At 41.0% G+C, this 22,685-nt stretch overlaps 2 protein-coding genes and 1 long non-coding RNA gene across 6 annotated transcripts in view; 2 read left to right on the top strand and 1 right to left on the bottom strand.

Annotated features, from left to right (window-relative positions):
- Positions 1 to 9,954, top strand: part of slc41a1 (solute carrier family 41 member 1) — a 30,023-nt gene extending 20,069 nt beyond the window's left edge. For all 3 annotated transcript variants that reach the window (XM_026169011.1, XM_026169013.1, XM_026169012.1), the window contains exons 6-11: positions 1,126 to 1,272; positions 2,202 to 2,349; positions 2,888 to 2,967; positions 3,299 to 3,433; positions 4,976 to 5,124; positions 5,269 to 9,954. In XM_026169011.1, the coding sequence (XP_026024796.1) occupies positions 1,126 to 1,272; positions 2,202 to 2,349; positions 2,888 to 2,967; positions 3,299 to 3,433; positions 4,976 to 5,124; positions 5,269 to 5,454 (845 nt within the window). In that variant the 3' untranslated portion in view covers positions 5,455 to 9,954. The remainder of the gene's footprint in view (positions 1 to 1,125; positions 1,273 to 2,201; positions 2,350 to 2,887; positions 2,968 to 3,298; positions 3,434 to 4,975; positions 5,125 to 5,268) is intronic.
- A 1,192-nt stretch (positions 9,955 to 11,146) lies between these two features.
- Positions 11,147 to 17,754, bottom strand: LOC113022993 (EF-hand and coiled-coil domain-containing protein 1). 2 transcript variants are annotated; one of them, XM_026169010.1, is made up of 9 exons: positions 16,974 to 17,754; positions 15,037 to 15,478; positions 14,799 to 14,933; positions 14,351 to 14,421; positions 13,912 to 14,053; positions 12,970 to 13,057; positions 12,416 to 12,529; positions 11,900 to 11,969; positions 11,147 to 11,795 (listed from the first exon to the last, which is right to left on the bottom strand). In XM_026169010.1, exons 1-9 carry the CDS (start codon positions 17,578 to 17,580, stop codon positions 11,779 to 11,781), a joined length of 1,686 nt encoding a protein of 561 aa, XP_026024795.1. In that variant the 5' UTR covers positions 17,581 to 17,754; the 3' UTR covers positions 11,147 to 11,778. The 2 variants fall into 2 exon arrangements, with proteins under 2 accessions (XP_026024795.1, XP_026024793.1); XM_026169008.1 differs by having other exon boundaries at positions 11,147 to 11,969.
- LOC113022994 (uncharacterized) lies at positions 13,153 to 14,875 on the top strand. The gene is made up of 3 exons (XR_003272480.1): positions 13,153 to 13,330; positions 14,343 to 14,468; positions 14,813 to 14,875. It is a non-coding gene; the product is annotated as an uncharacterized LOC113022994 (long non-coding RNA).
- Positions 17,755 to 22,685: the final 4,931 nt, after the last annotated feature.

Genomic DNA, 22,685 nt, shown 5'->3' with positions numbered 1-22,685 from the left:
CACAAAAAATATTGCCTTTGGCTAAGGTGTATAATATGGTACATGCATTAGTAAAGTGCAATGAAAACATGCTTTGCAAATAAATTGTGTATAAATAAGCATCCACAGAAGAAATAAGAATCTCTTATCTCTAATCAATGAAATGCCTTAAACTAAAATAAAACTAAAGTATTAGTTATCTGGATAATTCTAATAGATTGAACTGGTCAATGTTTTGCTGGCCTTTGTAGTATGTAGGATTAAATGTGTAATATTTGGATGTAGCTGCTATAATAGTCCCAACATGCTATCATGGCTCAGTGTGTTAGCATGCTATATGCAGATTAGTACTAAACACAAAGTGTGAAATGGAAAACATTTGAAAATTTTGGTGAGATCAACATTTAAGTGACAAACATGACAGTTCATCCTGAGGTATCTATACCCAGGTACATGGAAGTCGTATCCATATTTGTTATATCTGAACAAAAACCTTTAATATGTCCAACCTCATAGGTCACCAGGGTTCATTCTGTGTGCACCGCAAATCTCCATCTAGCAAATATAAGAGCATTTCAGTAAAACCCACAAACTTTAAAGTAGCACCAGCTGAAAAGTTGGGTGGTAGGTTTCGGTAGGTTTCTTACTCTGGGGACAGCGGATGTCAGTTGTTGTTGAGAACTTTCAGTCTGAACCACAGTGGTGGACTGATCACACATTCCTGGAACCACGCTGACAACATCAGATTGCTTTATAGGTGCAGTCGTCATGTTTTTACTGGCTTTCATCAGCTCAACAACTACGTTTGAGTGAAGCTGTTTTCGAAACTGTTTTTCAGACAAAACCATTTTTTGTTGCTGTTTTGTTTTTGCTATAAACCAACATGAGCTGTCTGTGGTTGCTGTAGGAAAGAACCTTAAACATTTTAGATATGCGGAAACATTGTGCTGGCTCTTACTCCCACATGCTGTTTGTAACCAGGCTTTGTATTTGCCAAAGTCAGTTCCTTTAAGGGAAATAAAAGAATCCCAATTGAGCAATCAAGCATCAAAATAACTCTTTTTGTTTTTTTAAGTGAGTACTGTTGGACAGTTAAGAGCATTGTTGCCTTCTGTGTTGTGATGCCTCTGATCTAAAATCTCACAGGTCTCATCATGATCGGCGTGATTGTTGCATCCAGAAAAGTCGGCATCAACCCTGACAATGTGGCCACGCCAATCGCTGCTAGCCTAGGAGATCTGATCACCCTGTCCCTGCTGGCAGGCATCTCAACAGGACTCTACAAAGAGCTAGGTAACGGAAATGACGAGCATACCCACAGATCTTTTTGCTTTTTCCATTTGAAAACAGGTGTGCGATCCATTATTTTACCTGGATGTGCTCAATTAGGTGGTTTGAATAGTGGATACTTGCCGTCTCAAATTCTCGCATGTCTTAAACTGAGCCTCTGATTCGCAACTGAAGGTAACTCCCAAATTCCGACAGAATCATTTCAACATTATTTTGATAGTTGGTAGATCCATCAAACAGCTTCCAGAGTCTTCTTTACCTTTGAAGTTATTAAAGAAAAGGGAGCGGCATGAGTAGAATGTATGAAATGTTGCTCTGCTTTTGGTAAATAAGGATGAAAGCCGCCCACACCTACTCTCGCTGTGTTCCGGGGCAAGAAACTCCACAGCTGTGTGGCTGTATTGTTAGCGCTGTGATAGCATCTTCACCGGCAGCACACCCAGCTCCATCGAGCTCCCTGCTGTTCCATCATTTGCACACCACAGACAGTGACAAACACTGACACGCAGAGTGTGGAGTAATCCTGTAGCTCTTTAGTCTGTCAGAGAATCTACAGACTTTATAGTCTTACTCACTGCTGCTTGTTGAGCTTATTTGGGATATTTTGGCTTAGACACTCACAAACACGGCTGGTGTCTGGGTGTTGTAACCAGCCCGTGTACTTAATGTGCTGTTTGTGGTGCTTTGTAATCTCCTGCATTTGTTAGTCAAGCTGCAGTACTGCCTTCTGCAGGAAAGGCCATGATTTAACGGCAATCCAAATGAAAACAGTCAAAATTTGCCAGTGTGTGATTTATGTTGCGTTTCAGTCACGTCCAAGGTGGTTTTTTTATAGAATTCTCAGAAAATGAAAAAATGAAAAATTTGTTATGTCAAAATATGACAAAGATGTTCCTGCTAAAGCATCAATATCTTTTTTTCCCCCCATTCAGAGTACAATGATTATGCCAACCCTCTAGTGTGTGCAGTTTTTGTGGCGATGTGCCCACTATGGGTGCTGATAGCCAGGAAGATCCCATCCACCAGAGAGGTCCTTTACTGCGGCTGGGAGCCAGTCATCATCGCCATGGCCATCAGCAGGTAGGATGTGCTTGCTTATGTGGATTTTTAACTCACAGTGCTGCCTTTGTTTTTCTCAGTTACTATTGCTGTATTCACTGATGATGTCACAGAGCCTACCAACAACCTAGGCTCCACACCATCCTAGACCCCGATCCTCAGAACAGGAGAAAACCCAATGAGGCATCTTTTTGCACACGCAGGAGTCTCCCCCTGCTGGCCATGAGGAAGCCTCTAGTTAGGGTGCTTAGGTTTTCTTTTCAGGCTCAGGGCTGAATCCATCAGAATATATTAAATTAATAAATAAAACTTTAAATATGTTTTTGAGTACATTTACAGTCAGTTTTATTTATACAGTGCTAAATCACAACGAGGGTTTCCTCAAGATTCCTCCAATGTGTTCCACGGGATAACGGATTATAATGTATACGAGATTACAGATGGGTCCTTAAGTGTTTTAAATGTCTGATTGTAGTTCTCTCTCTTACCCATGTTTTTGTATGGTAAATAGCAGTATGTTCACTTTTTGTTCACTTTTTTGCTTGTGTGTGTCTTTCAGTGTCGGTGGTCTGATCCTCGACAAAACTGTCACCAACCCAAACTTTGCTGGCATGGCTGTCTTCACTCCAGTCATCAATGGTGAGCAGTCAGAGAACAAAAGTGTACAAAAGAGGTGGAAATAACAACCCTCAATATGCCAACTAGTAAAACAACAAATGCAGAGAAATCTGTTGGAACCAATTAAATTGTGTATTTAGAGCTGTTGCTGTGCTCACCCATCTGTGTCATGTAACAGTGACACACTGACTAATGCCTGCCAGAGGAAGCATATGTGCACTGCGGTAATACTAACCGATGGAGCTGGCATGGCGCCGTGCTCTTGCACGGCTAAAGGCCAGCTCCACAATACTCGACTGGAGAAATGTTTTTGTTAGTACTGAGGTTGATTTGTCATGTTTTCATGTGCCAGGTGTGGGAGGTAACCTGGTAGCAGTTCAGGCAAGTCGAATCTCCACCTATCTACACATGAATGGTATACCCATGGGGGATCCCAACCCAGCCCCCAGGAAGTGTCCCACACCCTGCACTTCCTTCTTTGGTTCCAGTAAGTTATCAGGCAGCAGTGGAATAAATGTTCCACTGTCCCCGCCCACTCTTTATCTCATACAAACAGTTTTTTCCATACGGAGGGTGTATTACAAGTGAGACTACTGGCTATATTGAGCTTAAAGTGTTTTCTGTGTGATAAGAGCCACTCTTTTTTACATTATGCTGACAATGTAACCTGGGCGGGAGCAGGCTATACGCAGAGTTTAGTTTAAAGTCAGGTGGAGGTGCTGCGATTTTACTGATTCTTTTATTTGCAGCGTATTTTAAAAGCAATACTGATTCTTTGTTGGGGAAGTGTAGAAGTTGTTAAGCCCTACCTTAGTAAAAATCACTGAATGAAGTGCAAACCGTGTGTTGCATTGTCACAGGAATGTGCATGTATTCATTTGGTTATAGAGAAAATATATAAAATGATTTTAGATTTTATTCTAATGTGCGGTTAAGTCTTATTTACACCGCTGGAATTGCAGCTACTAAAATAGAAAACACACACCAGGAATCAATCAATCAATAACGTTATTTCACTTTCATCTGCTCACACACTAAAGTAATCTTTAATCTTTAAATGAGTCCAGTTTAAAGTTTCACAGGTCTATCCGCTCAGAAATAACCAGCAGCACAGACAGTGCAGTCAGCCATAAAACAATTGTTAATCATCAGTTTAACATTTATCTGCAGCAATGACTTCATAGATTTTACTAGATCTTACTCATGTAGGTGGCACTCATGGGGATATTTGTGCAAAACAAGAGTAAAACCTGTAAAATGCATGTTTTCATATGGACACACACGGAGCTTGAAGCAGAAAACCCGGCTTAACAGAGACAGCTGATTACCACTGTTGTGATACCCGTCATCTACAACTTGGGCTCGAGGTTTTATCAAGCCAGCAAATACAAAGAAATCCTAACTGTGTTGGACTTCTTCATAGTTTATCCTTCAAGCCAGCTCGTGCAGGGCCCAGTTTGATGTTACTATTTGATATCAGGAAATCCATTAAATAATTATAATGAGGTGCATCATGACTGCAATTAAACAACAATGAGTTTAAAAATACTGCAGACATAAAATGACCACCAAAAAATTTTAAGTAACTTAAAGTCAAAATAATGACAACAAAGAGGCAAAACAGAGGAAAGGTCGAAAAAACCCACAAAGCAACAACAGACAAAGTGAAAAAGCACGAACAGCGAGACAAAATAACTACAAACATTTAACAAACAAAGAAAACGGCAAAGCCTCAACAAAGGGAAAACAACCACGAAGTCACAAATTGACAACAGAGACAGAAAACAACAACAGAGACAAAACAACCACAACAGTGTGTCAAAGAACCATTAAAAGACAAACCAACTATGAAAAACAAAACTATTTTAAAGAATTTCAAAGAAAACAAGTACAAAAATAACCTTAATGACACAGCCTTGTTGGCATGTCCTGTTCCTGCTTCACAGGAGAGTCTTTTCCAGTGTTGTCCAGCGTTTTCCATCATGCTGTCGCCTCGTATGTAACTCATGTTCGTCTCTCTCCATTCCAGCTGTGAACTCCCGTTCAGCCCGTGTACTTTTCCTGCTGGTTGCCCCAGGGCACCTCGTCTTCCTCTACACCATCAACTCCCTGAGGGGGGGACACACCACCCTCACACCCATCTTCATTACCTTCTACCTGTTTGCTGCACTACTGCAGGTACAGATATGTTTGTACATCATTTTACAACATTGTAAGGGTGTCGTTGAGGAATTCCGAAATATTGATACTTGCGTCTTGGTTATGACATACAAATATTATGTAAAAATCATTGTTCACTAAATCTGGCTATGCTTTCTTCAGGTCATGATCCTCCTCTACCTGGCAGACTGGATGGTCCACTGGATGTGGGGTCGGGGCATGGACCCTGACAACTTTTCCATCCCGTACCTGACCGCCCTGGGTGACCTGCTGGGGACTGGCTTCCTAGCCCTGTGCTTCCACTTGCGCTGGTTCATCGGGGACAGAGACACTAACGTGGGCAACTGAATGCATGCACAGATACACACACACACACACACACACACACACACACACACACACATAAAAACAACTTAAATCCTTACTGTATCCTTGCACGCTCGAGCAGTGACGAACATCACTTGCATTGTCTGAACACTGAAACTGGACATCTACAACGAAAGGGCTAAACTCCTGTCAGGCTCTGACTGACGGTGCATATAGTGCACGTAGCATTTCATCTTCAGGATATCAGGACACTGTTGCTCAGCAGCAGCCCACAAATCCACCTTAGAGAAAATGGAATGTCTTCACCTCAACCACGCAACAAAACCCCACCAGTGATGGCTTCATTACTCCACCGTTATTTTACTTAATGAGTCCTGCCACTTTTGTTATCATACCATTGACAATGATTGTTATTGTTCAAAAAGATGCATTTGATAGCTGATATATGAATGGATATTTGTTCTATGTGCACGGCCAGTCCTCATTATTTTCAATGGGAACATTCGCCGTCTTGTTTTTAAAAACATTTAACACTTGAAACCTTGACAGAAAAAAGACAGCAAAAAGAAAAAACATCCAAACAAGCCTAGAATGCATAATCACCAAGTGCTACTTCACGTATATAGAATGATAATTATATGAGATCTAATGGAAAATCTGATTTACTAGAACCTATAGGACTGTCCTCCTAGTAGGGAGCTCTTTTAGGGGGTTTTACTATAGGAGACTGGACCACCAACTAGCTAAATCCCTTTTTAACATTGTTTCCATGGGTGGATGGCTTCATTTGAGTCAGGGTATGAAAATGAAGATGTGAGGCTTTGTTTTCCGTAGCTGCTCACGCCCATTTCTGGCATTTAAAATAAGGACTACCAGACCTGAGGGGAGTCCAGCACTTCAGACAGTCACTATAACAATGGACTCGTCTCTTAGTTTTAACATGATGTGTTGGAAATCACATAATTAGTTTATTTAGCCGTGCTGTCCTCACAGGTTACACTGCTTCCATTGTTGGCCAACTGTGCTCATAAAACATCCTTATTCACAGAAAAAACAAGCAAATACACTTAAGAAAAAATAAATATGTGTGTAATGGCTGTGTGACTGTCAGTCAGGAGTGTATCAAAACTCGACTCCCTCTGAGCTTGAGCTCCACTTGTGGTGCCAAGAAGTCAGCAAAGGTCGAACTGTACCCTGAGCGGTTCCAGGTGAGAACAGCACCAGTGCCCCTGTATGTAAGCTTCTGCCAACTTTCTACTGAACAAACAAAACGGTTGTTGCTGTGTATCCCAAGCCAGGCTTTCAGTAAGTGACAAGAGGCTCAACACGCTGTAGTGCACTGGAACAAGCCTGCAGAGTTGGGACAGAGTCTGAAAGTGTGTTAAGTTGTCTTAGCCAGGCCGCCAGGTTATGCTGACTCGTGTTCAGTCTGGCACCAGATGAAAGGTAATGATGGCAGATATTTTGTGTGAATATTTGGCCGTACTAAATGTTTGGTTCCCACAGAGCAATTAGGCCACGTTAGGGTAGTGAATTAAGAGACAGCTCAAGGAACTGCGTCAGGTCATAGGAGGATATGGGGAAGAATTTTAGTCAATTCAGATTCATGCAAATGTCAACATAATTTTCCAAATTCTTTGTAATTCTAAATTCGTCTGCCTGAAAACCTGGTGAGACTACACAATGAAGTCCCACATGTAGCAGTTAAATCTCCTGCAGAATTGCAATAATCAGGTGCAGCAAATTTGAGTTCTAACCCTTGACCCAGATAGAGTCATAGCTCACTAACCAGCAATAACCCTCTGCTACTATAAATTGCTGAATAAAAATGTGGTTTGGAGATTTCTGTAGTATAGAATAGTAACAGTAGAACTGGTTTTGTACACTGATACGGCCATTGTGGAGTTTCCTGTGCTCCTTGTTCTTGGGCAAATTTCACCAGGAGACCTGGTTTTGTCCTTCCATTGAAATACATGCATACAGTTAGGTTAATACCCCCCGAGAAAAAAAAAAAGAGTAATTCAAGACAAAAAAAAAAGAGTTTAACACTACAATAAGTTAATTAATTAACTTATTGTCATGATGCTAAAAGTTCACTAAGCCATCTAAGCTGTCAGTTAGCAATTGTTAGCTTAGTTTAAAAGAAAGAAAGTTCAGATTCTTTCAGACTCTCAAAAGCTTCCTATGTCAGTAAAAGTGACAGGAAATGATGGAAAGAGACCGTGGATGACATGTGAGGTCATAAGGCTGCATGTATGTACACTAACCTTAACCCCATCTCTGGGAACTTTTACCCCTTTCCAAGAACCTGTTTACTTACTGTCAGGAATTATGTTTATTACTATTAGTTATTAGTATATAGGACAGAGTCACAAAGCAGATAGCTGTTTTATGAAAGTATAGCTTGTAGCTTTCCTACAAATATAGGATTTGGGTATGAAATCACATTGCCAATAGGAAACTGCTTTTTAACAAATCCCAGAACGTTGATTCTGTTGATCTGGACGTAGTGTTTTCAGATCAACGGCGACTTCTTCAGCCTCAGCTGACTGCAGGTTTCTCCGGTCTTGTAAACAGTATATTTGCACTGACTAACTCCTTTGTAACATAGTAGCTCTGTTTCTTTTGATTTGACTGCATTGGTTTGCAAAATGCCAAACTCTTCCACCTTTTTTTTCTCGAGTACAGACTAATGTTACCATTCTACTGCTTGGTGTGATTGAGCACCGAGGCAGAATTCATTATTAGTTGTTAATTTTCCCCAGTTATGCCAAAGTGTGTATTTTCCCTTTTGTTTTTGAAATGATGTCTGATAATAAGGGAGGAAAGTGTTTCATAGGAGTAACTGAATACTATTTAACCACATTTTAATCATCATTGACATAATGAGATAACTTTAGCGTGTGCCCCATATCCACACAACTGATCTGCCATCAGCTAACTCTGTATTCAAGGGCTCGCAGGTGAGGAGGAGAATGAAACGGGAAGTGGTGAGCCATGTTGACAGACTGTATCGAGTGCCGGTGTCAGTCCAGGAGAAACCTGCATGTGATGCTTGACTTAACTGTTTCCAAAGGGGGCCAGCAGAATGCATGTGCAGGGAACATGGTGTGAATGTGCAAAACTTGATTATTGTATCTGTTTAAAATCTTTGATCTCATGATGTTTTTTAAAGTGTCAATTATGTTAAAATTGTGATTTTTTTTTTCTTTGTTTTCCTTTAATTCTTTGCCTCCTTTCTTCTTAACGCTTCATCATTATAGTTTTTTGTCATGAATTTGATCAAACAACCACTGTAAACACTGTCTCCAAGCTGGTCAAATGCAACATTGTACTGTAATCTGCAAAACCGCCTCCAGAGGGCACTGCAGGGATTCTCCTAACTGTACATCTCCTGTGTGTGTCCTCTGGATTCACATCCTCAGCTGGAGTGACATCATTGGTTTTGTCTGCTTTTCTACAGTATTTAACTTGTAAGAGTTGCACCCCTCCACTCAGTCTGTACCCTCCACTCTCTTACTGACCAGGTGCCAGCATTCTGCCTCGACGTCAATGGAAAGTTGTGAATACTTCAAAAGTGGGGCATGTAATGCTTTATTTATTTTTAGAAACACACAAAGCAAATTGTACATACTATATTTATTCTATATATAAGGTTGTTTATTTTTAATTTTGGCTCAGTATCACGGTCACCATGTCTTCGTTCTATTCTTTGCTGAAGGCCAGTAGAGCTTTTTTGCACTCTCTGCGATAGAATTGCAGTGAGGCTAATGACTAGCACAGTGCCTAATATCTGTCCTTACACACCTCACACACACGCTCACGCGCCCTATCTCGCGCAGGGAAAGCATACTTATGAGACATAGAATGGCCTTAACCTATCAGAGCCAAGCTCTATTCAGAATAACTAATCAGGAACTAGGTTCACCACAGAGTAGTGTCTGTTTATTTAGCTCTGATTTTGAAAAACAAAAAAACAACTGTACAATATGTTGATTATGTGTAATGTAATAATGATTTTATATGACGCTGCAGTGGAGATCAGTTCTTGTTCAGTTCGGAAGCTGGTAGACCCCCCAGCAAGTTGCTTTACACGGCATCTGGGAAGTCTGGGATTAGAAATAAAGAGTCCAACACACCTAAAGAAAACACAGAGTTCTCTGGTTCTTTGTCTTCTTATGAATCCAGATGTATCCTTCCCTCTATCTTACATATCCAGCCTTTAAAACCCCCCACCCACCTGCTGCCTTGTTAACCTCAGTGCTTCGAATTGTTGAACCCCTGAACTCACAGGGAACCACGCTGACCCCCAGACTGCCATCGCTGACTTTAAATATCAGCTTTTGACTCTTAATGTCAAAATTATTTTAAACACATGGACAGTCTTACTGGGTCTGAGGTCTTTGTGTTCTCTGTGTGTTCCTTTTGTAAAAGCCTCCCTCTGTGAGGCAGGAGGAAGGCTTTCTTCCTGCAGGTCTTTGTAAATTGCTGGAAATAAATAAACTATATTATTTCATACCATCCCTGTGTGTGTGTGTGTGTGTGTGTGTGTGTGTGTGTGTGTGTGTGTGTGTGTGTGTGTGTGTGTGTGTGTGTGTGTGTGTGTGTGTGCGCGCGTTTTTGCCCAATTCATTGTCAATATAATGGTTGCTAAACTTGGCCAAAAATCTATTTAAATTGCATAATTTTATTTTACACACTGATGTGTATCTTTATATTTTTAGCAGTTATTAATATAGCAGCATATCATTTAGTACAGTTAATTAGCCATCAAGGAACATGCATTTATTTTATACTTGCTTCAGGAGGTATTCAGACCTCCTACATCTCTCCAATTTTTGCAGACATTTGTTTTGAAACGGCTAAAACTGACATTTTTCCACATTAATCCAAACTACACTGCCTACAATGATAATGTTACACAGTTCTCCTTAACAAAAACATTTAGACTCTTTGCTGCAGTAAATTGTGGTGCTATATTTACTCTTGATCTGTTATTAGAACTGGACTGATTGGACAGTGTAGAATGAAGCTCTTTTATATAGAAGAAGAAGAATTTACAAAACCTAAGCCATAAAGACCAATGATGTCTGCAGGTGCTATCCATAAAACTGTGACAAATCACACATCAGATCAGGCTCTCAAATGTTTCTAAAGCTTTCAGCGTACCAGGAAGCACAGTTCATCAATAATTGTGAACAGTAATTGTGTTTAAACCAACAGTACTCGCGCTTTGCCTGAAACGTAACTAAGCAAGTAGGGAAGCGACCACAGAGAGTTAAGATGACTCTAACAGACATTTAGAAGTTCTCTGCAGTGTCCGGAGAACATGCCATCTCAGCTGCACTACATTGCTTTGAGCTTTACCTTGAGGTAAGAGGCTGCCTGACAGCTCTCTGGTAGTTTGGCAAGCAGCATTTAAAACATCTGGAAGTCTGTTGGTGCATAAACTCTTTAGCCATAACTTCAAGCATTATTTCTGTCCAGCTGCTACCTAAAACATCTGAACAATGACACACGGCATCACGTGATGATGGTACTTCCTAGCAGCACATATGAGGAGGCTGATCAGACGTAAACGGTGAATGAAGGCTGCCAAATAGAGGGATGTTCTTTGAATAACACCTCGTGTGTGCTGACACAACCTGAGATATGACCTGATATTCTCCGACTATCCTCAAATCATCCAAATAAAGCTTAGACTCAAAGCGGATACATTAGAAGAGACACAAGGATAGCAGTGCAGTTTAATGGGGGTTTTCAGTGTTATCTGGTTAGAATGAAACCTGGAAAACATTAGCTTTTCAAAAAATAAAGGTATTTGGATATATTTTAACACAACTTAATGAGACAATAATTACACAAGAATCACTGAAGTACAATATATTCCACCAAACGTGTCTAGTAGACGTTTGCTATACTAGTAAATGAAAGCTGGATGAACTGGTCTCTTTGAAGAGTCTCTTGGATGTGCTTTTCTTTTCAGCTTGAGTGTGTTTCAGATCAGATGGCCTTGGAATTTCTGTCTTCACAGAAATGGAAGAAAAGTCCAGTAAAAACAAATAATCATTCAACCTAAACAGATGCGGAATAAAACACTAGCAGACTAAATTACATAAATTATTTCATTATTAAATACTTTAAAAATTACATGGTGCAAACAAGCTAATCATGCAATACAGCACATGTGTTACAGCTCACTCAGCAGGAGATGAGAAGTGGGTTGACACTGCTAGTTTGATATCCTGAGGGTAGAAGCAGGAGTTTCTCTCTGTCTCTCCTCCTCCTCCGTCATCCTTTCTCCTCCATCTTTGAGCAGTTGTGGATCAGTGGACGGAGAGAGAATCAGCGACCTGCAGGATCTGGGACGGTCCCGGAGAAAGGGGAATAAAAGCTATTGAAAAAGTAACAAAAATGAAGAAATAAGAGCATTTGGATAAAACTGGATAGCTCAGAGCAGACGCACCAGCTCCACCCCTGCTGCACACATCCAAAGTATCCATCACCATCTTCCCCAGCCCCCTGCTGGACATGTTCTAGAAGAAAAAACAAACGTTTTCACTCATTGTAAGACTACTGCTAAGCCAAAACAGCATGATGTCATACCAGTGCTTAGCACAGTATACTGGCACATTGATTACACCCTGGTCTGAATCACTTAAATGTTAAGTAATCACAGATTCCTGATTTTTTTGTGTGTAATTTTAAACAGAATAAACACGAGTTAATGACAGGCTCGTTTTGTTGGGGTGGAAGCGTAGTAATGTTATATATGAGGTCCAAAATCCTACTTCAAATGAACTTAATTACACAGTGAATATAATATTTATATATAAACTATTATATACATTTTTATGAGCAGCACCTCTGTCAGCAGAGGCTTTTTAACGCATCACAAATACACATATAAAATGTAAGCAACAGAAAATGAAATGGAGGAACCACTAGATGGCGCTGATGAGGTGTAACAATGCACGAATACCTTGTTACGTAGCTGCAGCAGCAACGCGAGCGAATCAGTGAGTTTGCCCTCCAACAAAGACAGACGTGTTTTCGCATTTTCCTCTTGTGTCCTCTCCTCCTCTTCCTCAGGACTCTAGTGAACACGAAATGCATGCGCCCATTACAATCCTGTTCAAACTGGGTGGGTTTAAAAACAAAAAAAGCTCAGTGCTTCCAGGTGCATTTTTTTATAAGCTAAAGACCTCAAAGTCAGAGGATCCTCTATGAGCAGCACTTGGCGACAGTGAGAATTAAAAAGTCCCTTTTAAGAGGAAGAGACATCCAGGCTCAAGGAGCTAGATGAGTATGAGCCAGCTGAAAAGGATGTGTCAGGACATTCAAGACTTATATTGATAAGAAGATATTCTCCAACATTAAAGTGTATTTATAGCAACAACAACAAAAAATCTAGAAACGCAAATGTCAAAAATTATGATTTATAAGAAAAAACGGTGGAAAAGACAATCTTTTGTTAATACATTTCTGACACTTTATATGTCAAACTGACAAAAAGCAAGAGCATCTTTTCCTCACCGCTTGTTTAAAGCCTCCCTGCGGCCGCTCTTGGTTTGGTCCTTTCTGACAGAAGTGCCCCCTGTTGTCTTTAGAAGTGCTGCTGAAACTGAAAATTTCAAATTTTCAATTTTGATTCATCATTTAATAAAAGTTGTTTACAATAATTTTCAGTCCAGTTCTTGTGTAACCTGGCATACTTTAGCCTTTTCTCCCTCTTTCTCTTCCTTAAGAAAGGCTTCTTGAAACCCACCCTACCACTTAGACCACTGGAGATGCTTCAGCAAAAAGCAGATGGATGAGCTGAAGGACCAGATGCATACATGGATGGATTTTTTCCTATTCCTCAAGAATATGTTCAGAGACTGTTCATCTGCTCTAGGTTTGTAGGCTTCCCACCTCTTCGTTTGCCCTCTACTTCTCCAGTTTTCTCAGTTTTTTAAGGACCCAATGCACACCACACTGAGATATCCAAAGTTTAATCCAGCCAAAGAAACAGGCTGTGGAGGAGCAGCTCACCTACTTATGGGAATGTTTGTGGTTCAATCCCTATCTGCTCCAGTCTGCATGTTAACTATCTTTTGGCAAGTTACTACCCCCAAGCTGCTCTCCGATGCATCCATCAGAGCATGAATGTGTGTGAATGTTTGATAAAAAGCACTTGCATAGGAAAAAGTGCTTGTGTGAACCAGTCCATTTACCATTAGTGTTGTCTGTGTAGAGAGTGAATGTTAAGATATGTGTTTGAGCTTATTGGTGCAAAGTAAAAAGTACACATCTTTGGTGACTTCGGTTGCCTAACCCTAAACATAAACCAATCATTTTTGTGTCGTGAAAACTGTTTTTTGAATTCTTCAACAGTAGAACAGATGTGAGAAAGCCAGCTGTATTTTGTTTTTGCTATCAATTTGTCAGATTAACATTAGAGAAAATGCCAAGTATGAACACAAGATGTTAGCTAACCCTTTGCTAAAGCCGTGCATTCGTCCAATGTGCCTCTTCACCTCCATCAGGCAGCGCTGTTCTTCCTCTCTCATCCTACTGTCCTCCTCCTCTTCATCAGATGCAGCTCTTCCCTCCACTGCCCTCTGTAGACACTCAGCATCTGCAGACAGAGCAACTGCATAGTTCAGTCATCAAAGACAGCTTAGGGCCCAAGACTGCAGAATACTGACGATTTCTCTTCTGTGGCAACTGTTAAAGGAATAAGGTTTTGGTTTCTTTGTGACCGGTTTCACATAGCGACAGCAAACAACCTCCCACAATTACAGAATACATACTTTTCCATAGCGACCAGTGATGTCCATAGAGTTACTGAGCAGTCTCTAGGCCTGTTTAAGTGGAGCCTCAATAAGACCACACTAACACTCTCATACTGATCTGTGTTTTTTCAGTTACTCACCTGTTTTGCTGCAAGTGTCTTCGGGGTGGTTCTGTTGACTTCCAGGGCTGAGGACACACGTGCAGCTGGTTCTGAGGGTGGTAAAAGGCAGAGGCCATACCTTAAATGCCTTTTTAAGGTAAATGTTTTTTTGTTTTGTTTTTACCAATTACATTTCAAATTTAATAGCATAGCAATAACTAAGTGATGCATGTACCATAATAATCAGAACTGTCCATTTTATTGCTATGCTCAGGTTTTGCATAACTAAGTTAAGTTGCTTATTAAATGTTATTTTCTAGGGGTTGCGTAAGGTCTCCTAGACACAAACTTGTGTGCAGCTTAACCTGGGCACCCTGTGGCATCAAGTTTCAAATCAGCAGAGTACACAAGCAAATGATGTGTAAATAGATGCACAAACACACCCATGTACTGAATTCCTTCACCTGCTCATGACCACACATGGTACCTGTATCTGTGCAGCTCAGTCTCAAGCTGGGTGATCCTGGACTGGAGTTGGGGCACAGACCGGGCCTGCTCCTGGATCAGCCGAACCTGCTGCAGCCCCGAGCTCAGAGCCTCCCTGGCCTCCTCTGCCCGCTTCCTGATGGAGATCACCAAAGATCATCTCACTAGTCTCCTACATCCACTCAAATATCATCCAGCAAGCTTTTAAAAACCTTCCACTGATGAATAGTAACTCCAACCTGATCTGAGTGTTCTCCTTCCTCAGTGCAGCCTCCACCCCCTGCAACTTGCGCACCTCCTGGTACGCCCACTGCAGCTCCTCCTCCAGATGCTTATTGAATCTGATGGCCTCCTCCAGCTGCCCATCACGTGAGGAGCGGATCAGCTTCAGCTCCCTTAGAAGTGGGTCTCTGATATCTCGTTTCCTTGCCACTCTCCTTGCTGAGTCTCCTGCAGCACTGCTTAACTGTCCTTTAATTCTTTGAGTTGGAACTAGTTTTCCCTGGATAAATGTGATGGAAGTCTTAGGCTTTGAAACCGTAGGGTTGTAGCAGGATGCAGAAGGGAGGGTGCTGCTCCTCTCCTGTCGGAGCGCCACCTCCAGGGCCAGGCAGCGGGCATCGCTCCCCTGCAGCGCTGAGCGGAGGTCCTCCACCAGCTCCCTTAGAGCTGCCACCTCATCTGGAGAAGAAGAAAGAGGAACAAGTGAAGTGAAACCAGATCATGTGCATAATAATATATCCATAGTTTTACATTAATAACCTTTATAGGTGAACTTTAAAAGTGAAATGCGTGTATTTTCATTTTATTTCATTTTATTTCATTTTATTTCATTTTATTTTCATTTTATTTCATTTTATTTTATTTTATTATTTTATTTATTTTATTTCATTTTGGGCGATCGTGGCTCAAGAGTTGGGAGTTCGCCTTGCAATCGGAAGGTTGCCGGTTTGAGCCCGGCTTGGACAGTCTCGGTTGTTGTGTCCTTGGGCAAGACACTTCACCTGTTGCCTACTGGTGGTGGTCAGAGGGCCCGGTGGCGCCAGTGTCCGGCAGCCTCGCCTCTGTCAGTGCGCCCCAGGGTGGCTGTGGCTACAATGTAGCTGCCATCACCAGTGTGTGAATGTGTGGATGGCTGGATATGTAAAGTGCTTTGGGGTCCTTAGGGACTAGAAAAGCGTTATATAAATACAGGCCATTTACCATTTATTCTGCTGCATATTTCTTTTCATTAGATTTCAGTGATTTTACTTTTTACTCCACTATACCTGTCTGGCAAAAACGCTAAATATGTAGAAGATTTTAAATGAAGATATAAACATGATAACTATTAAGACAGATTCTCTTCATCCTTTTAGATACTCAGCATCTAGTTTGAGCTGCTTGTCATGTTTTATATGCCGATAAGTGGATGACAGTTCTACTAAACTACTACTGAATTTCCCGGAGAAACCCACCCGAGGGATTAATAAAGTTTCATCTAATCTAATCTAAACTTCTCTCATAATTTCATTTTTATAACAGTTTGAGACACAAAGAAGCTGAATGTTCCAAAACTTTATCAAAAACATAAAGAGAAGAATGAAAAAAACATCCCAATGGATAAATGCTTTCTTCTTATCTACAACAGTGATGACATCTTCTGTCTTGTGGAGCCAGTACCTCAGATTAAGAACAGATTACAGAACATAAACCATGTCTCCTACGCTAACTAAAGCCTGATTTATAATATGAACATTGTAATAATGTTACAGAGTTTTTGTGTGCAAGGTGACAATTAAGATCAGTGGAGGAAACCCTGAATGAAGCTGCAAATTAAACTTTCTTTAGTAAAACATATAAAAAGATAACAATTTTAAAACGCTTGTGCCCAAAAGCCCAGTTTGCCCGCCGCCATGACAGCTGTTACCGGGCTCTTCTAGATGTCAAGTCTAAATAAGAGTCTTTGATAGTGTAATAATACATTTTGTATTAGCCTGGGATTATGCTGCACTAACAATTGGTATATGAAGTAGTGATATTATAGTGTTTGGTTGTATATAATTATAAGGTCATCCTGCACAATTTAATAAAGGTGAGACAGCAGAGCACATTCTAAACAGGGATTTGAAATGTTCTGGCTTCCATCATCGAGCTATTAAAATGCACATATAAGACAGACCTCCTTCTCCAGTACCTGGTTCACGGTGCTCTGAGGTCCGATCTTTCACAGATGTGTTGACTGATCCATTCTGGTCCTTTGTCAGATCAAAACTGACACACTTTCTCCGCCTAACTCGTGGCCACCGAAGCCGGATCTGTTTCTCTACCAGCTCTGTATCCTCGCTAACGGGCAGACGCAAGGCACACTCCCCGGTACCTCTACGCGCACTGCGCACACGGAAATACCCACAGAGCCGTGAGTGAAATTCTTTGAAAGAGAGCTGGCTGGAAAGCCCAGAGCATATATCTCTAAACTCTTCATCTTCCTCTTCTCGTTCTCCAGCTCCCGCTGTTTCCTTTACGGTCGCAGTTTTCTTTCCTACCTCAGCTCTGTTCAGTCCCAGAACGGCACAGAGCGCAGTGAAATCTTTCGCCGACACAGTATCGTCCCGGCTGGGGAAGGCCAGGTGGTGGAAGACTTCTTGCAGATATTGGTCTATTCCAGTGGCCAAAACAACGATTTCGTTCTCCACTCCAGGATCGGAGCAGTGGTGATGTGCCAGGGCGCTCCGGAGCCACTCGCTTTTACGCGCTGCGCGCGGTGAGGGCTGTACGCGCTGCATGGCCGGTGAAGTGCACATAAATTAAAAGATATTATCAAACGGAAGCAGACTGGAGAAATTAGCACTGGATGAGATCTAAAAACGTGTGAGGCTAAGACGATTTACGGGTTGGTGTGCCCCTGCGCATTTCCCTGAAAACCCTCACTTTACATTCCTCACAGCGACGCATCAAGTCAAGATCTGATCCCCGCCGGTAAGGGGAAAAAAGTACTAAGGGAGGGCTCCACCCTTCTGTGTGCATACAGTGACCGCATGAGCGTGCGTGTGAGTGCGTTAATACGTGTTTTTAACCGCTTACTGCGAAGCATTCCGGGTGTTTGATGCCTGTCATGAAAGTGGATCAAATGTCAGGTAGAAGAAATCTCAACAAAGAGCAAAAGATTTCCATATATGAATCTGTTGCACGTTTTTCAGTTAAATTGTGATCTGCAGGGTATTTTGTGACAACAACGCGTCCAGAATGAGTCATGGCGGGTTTCTCTTCTGCATCGGTCTCACTGGGCTGCCTGTTAAAGACGAGTAACCTGACTCCTTTTGGATCTTCTGTCCACTGATCTCACAAACATACCTTCCTTTAGAAGTCAAATGTGAATTTGTTTCTGGGAAGCTGAGCAAGGCTTTTCCCAATAAATGTTGCCCTTTGTTTACACAAACGCAGCAATTAAAGCAAAGACAAAAGCAGTGCGTTTCCATGCAAGCACAGTCAGACAGACATTATTTCAACATACGTTGTACTCAGTACTCTTTGCTGCTCGACACAGACACAGATAAAGCTGTGTTAAAAGACTTCTGATGGAGCCGACTTTGTGTTTGTGAACATTTTATTGACTCAACAGAAGCCCTTCCCCTTTTACCTCTTCAAACTACAATATGATCCATTCAGGATGGAAGCTGTTGTCATGTTCTCAGTACATTTAATCCTTACATAGATATTCAGGAGTCACTGGTGTAGAGACACATTTGCCATTATGCAATCTAACATAACAGGCCTGCCATAGCATCTGTCATTAGGAAACTCATAATGCCAAGTTGTGGTACTTTTATAACAGATATTTTTGCTTATGGTTTACCACTAAAGGTTGGGCTGTACTAGAGTGCATTTCATGTTTCACACACAATCTGGCAATGTGACCAAACGAGAACATTATGAGCCGCTTTTAACTGAAACCTTTTTCAGCCGCTTAGCAAAGCAATGCAAATGCATCCTGCATTTTGGCTATCACCTCATCTCTACCTTTGGCTTTCAGACATAACAGTGATTTTAATCTATTCTCTAACTCTCAACAAGACAGTAAATAAGTATACTGTTAAAGTGAAAGTCAACAGAAATGAGTTTTGTTGACATTGCAGGAGAGGATTGAGACTCGTGAACGCAAATACCTTTTATGCATAACAGGAACGAAGAATACTCGGATACTTAAAGAAGGACATTTCTAAATGAATCATCACGCCTAGACCATTTAAGATAAAGACCAGTACTTTTTCTCATTTGCAAATCACACACTAACGTACGGGCTAGTTGGTGTGTTAATAGAACTTATAAAAGCTCACACAAGAAAATCCCAGATATTGTTTAGTCTGTTTTGGTTTCCAGCTGTAATCTGAAAATGCTTGACTGACAGTGCTCGGCAGTGACTCATCGGAGGCTTTTACCCTGGAAAGGTGTTCTGTTTCAGTCAGTGCTATTTAAAGGCAAAAATAAAAAGTGTCCAGAAAATATAAAAGACAATTATCCCCTGAGGCCACAGGCACAAACATGTGGAGGCATGCAGGATAATAGAAGCCAATTTAAGTCCTTTGATTGTGTCTCAGAAACATTGTTTTTCCTTCCAAGGCAGTCAAGGTTGGGGCATGCACTACTGATATGGAAACAGGCACATATTACTTTTATTTGGGAGACAATGTTGGAGAAACAAGGCTGAGATGGTTTGGGCACGTACAGATGACGGATAGTGATATTAGACAAAGGATGCTGAACATGGAACTGCCAGGCAGAAACTGAAGGGTAAGACGACTGAAGGACAACATGAAGAGGGTTAATCTGCTGTGGTGACCCCTAACGCAGCTGAAAGAAGAATGTCAAGTTTAATGCACATTACTTTTACACACCACACATGTACTTTTACAGTGGAAAAAGCAAAGTCAGTAAAGGTACTATATACCATATCTCGTTAGGTAAACCCCAAATTTGAACTCCAAGCCTGAACTATAGATGCAAAGCTTTGCTGTAGATACTAACTAACAGCACAGCTTCAGATAAAGAAAAACTAGTCACTAAAGTTAGCACTGGAGCAAGATACCTATTGAGTCAAAGAATAATAATAATTTAAAAAAAACCAACAAAAAAACCCCAACTTCATCTTCTTATTTTTCACTAGTTTTATATCTATAAACCTAAAATGTGAAGTTTATGAAATCTTCACAACAAGCTAAAGGCCCTTAGCTGGTTTAGCAGACCGGCAGCTATAATCTCTTTGTTGGCTGGCAGACCTCCATCACAGAGTTAAATGTATTAAACTGTAAATAATGTATTTTATTGCTGTTGCTAAATAGTAACAGTTTGTCATACATTTAATCAAAAGCTATAAACAATAAATAATAATACAACTAAAGTTGTTGTTTTCTGATTACCTAACTGTCTACGGTTATAATAACTCTAAATAAGCAGATTTTCAGAAACTAGACAATGTTGCATTCAAATCAGGTGTCACAGATTTAGAGGATACTTTATTAGGAACATGTCTTCAAGTGCTCATTAAGACAAATGTCAGCTAATCACATGGCAGCTCACTGCATTTAGTGATGTAGATATAGTCAAGATAACTTGCTGGAATTAAGTTAAGGATGGGTAAGAAAGGGACTTTAAACATGAAGTGGTTGTTGATGCCAGGCTGGCATTTTATCCACACGTGCTTTTCTAGGGCTTGCTGCAAATTGTATAAAAAAGAAAAGAATATCCGCCAAGTGCCAGATCTGTGGGCCAAAAAACCTCGTTGATGGAAGTTTTTAAAGTTTTCAGTGACTTAAACAAACTTTGTGGATCTTGAAACTTGAAACACATTATAATTCATTTTGCACAGTGATGCACGTGTGATGCATGATGGTAACAAACTGAGGCAAACGTTAAACAGCACCGATTTTATTTATGGAATAGAAATAAATGAATTGGTTATTAGTAACCTGGTTGCTAATAACCCATTCTGGTTATTAGCTACACTAGTTACACTAGTTACACTACTTAGTTCAACTGAAAGGAAAAAAGAACACTATATGCAGAAATGACTTTTTATGTGTGTTTAATAATCAGCTTAAAGGGGACCATAAAAGGGGGGTTTTAAGGGTGGGCCTTAACCCTGAGTAAACACTATTTAAATGTAAATGCATGAATGCTCTTCTCTCATGAAAAGTATATGTTAAAGTGAGCTCATATTGCACTATGCTACAAACAAAAAGCCCACACACAGAGTGTGAAAGTGTCCTTTGGTGCTAGTATTACATTTAATTGTTAGCTGTCAGCTCAAACCTGTGGCCACGCATCCAACGAGAAAAAAACAGACAACTTGTCATGAGGATTTTCACAGAGACAACTCAAGTTGTGTTGTGTGAGAAACTCACGCATTGTTTTTGTTTAATTAAATCTCGTGTTTCTCCATCAAAGATGCTTCAAAAAAAAATATGAGAAGGAGCTTAAATAAATTGCATAATAGGTGTTTTGATAGAGCTAAATGCCGCATGTGTGTGTTTGTGTGGGGTAATTAGTAGTTAATATGAGACAGCAGGACCCCCCCTTGAGTCCTGCTGTCATCCTGCCCCCCTCTGACAGACAGTCCTCCAGCTGCTGCCTGCTCGGGGTGAAAGGACCTGATCTGAAAATGAAAGGATGGGAAGAAACAACAAGAGGCTATAAATAAAGGGGAGGTGGAGATCTAAAATCGTGTGTGTGTGTGTGTGTGTGTGTGTGTGCATGCGTGTGTGTGTGTGTGTGTGCGTGCGTGTGTGTGTTCGTGCGCTCATGCATGCAAACCCAAGTGTCCTGTTGTTCACCTTGGAGAGGAGGAGTGAGGCACTATCAGTATTGATTGCAGTTGGGTTAAGGCTTAGCGTTGCACTCCCATATGTTCTTCCAAGGGTCAACTAAAAGCCAAATAGAACCACAGACTCCTAACACTCACACACACACACACACACACACACACACACACACACACACACACACACACACACACACACACACACACACACACACTCACCACCTTTTTTTAAAGTAGTGACACTGACAGATATTTTATGCCAGATTCACTGAGGGACTCGAACTGGTTTACCCTGCAGTTGTGCTGAGGTCTCTGAATGCGGGGGGAGCTATTGTTTGTCCACTCACTTTTTCACTGATGATGCACAGCTTCTGTGTTTCAGGACTGTGACACATGTCAGGGACTAAAATGTGGGTCGCACAATGTTACCACAGTGTCACCTGTGGCTGTAAAAAGTGCAGGTTCAGATGCTGGATAAAGGAAATAGATAATGTGGCAAAGCAAGTAAAGACTTCAGCTGTAAAACTGACTAAACCCTAACCTCCTGTAGCAAAACCTCTACACTAAAGGGAAAATCCCTTTCGCAGTTTGTAAGTGAAAAATACAACAACAAAAAAAACCTTTGAAAAGAATCTGTGATTTAGCTTTCCTTTTGTTTGAACTTCCTGATTCCATTGTCAGGCATTTTTATAATAAAAGAATAGCAACCTGACAGATGCATGTGTTGGCATTTCCCTCTGTTCTGACATCATGAAGCTGAGTTTCGATCCTGAATCAGGGTTGTCATGTGGATGCTCAAATGGATTATGTAACCATTTTGAGTTCTTCATTAGAATTTAACCATTCTGCAACATTTTTCCTGGAAGGTGGGTGTTTGGTCTCCGGCAATGTTAAGGTGTAAAACCAAGGACCTGAAGTTACCCAACAAAACACCGCACTCTTATTCACTTCATGTCCACGACTTAGCTTCGCAGGCGTATAACATCTGCCTCTTTTCCACTAGTACCTTCTCAGCTCAGCTTTTTGCAGTTTTCACTAGGTGGTATTACCTGGAGTACTTTTTAGTACATACTCATCCAGGGTTCCAAAGGA

Source organism: Astatotilapia calliptera, chromosome 5 (assembly GCF_900246225.1).
Source record: "Astatotilapia calliptera chromosome 5, fAstCal1.2, whole genome shotgun sequence".
NCBI lineage: Eukaryota > Metazoa > Chordata > Actinopteri > Cichliformes > Cichlidae > Astatotilapia > Astatotilapia calliptera.
This window is presented reverse-complemented; position numbering and strand designations above follow the sequence as displayed.

Coding starts and splice junctions, on each gene's coding strand:
- LOC113022993 (XM_026169008.1), bottom strand. CDS start 17,580: ATGTGCACTTCACCGGCCATGCAGCGCGTACAGCCCTCACCGCGCGCA. Junction 15,479..16,973: donor CTCAGAGCACCGTGAACCAG/GTACTGGAGAAG, acceptor CTTCTTCTCCAG/ATGAGGTGGCAGCTCTAAGG. Junction 14,934..15,036: donor AAGGAGAACACTCAGATCAG/GTTGGAGTTACT, acceptor GATCTCCATCAG/GAAGCGGGCAGAGGAGGCCA.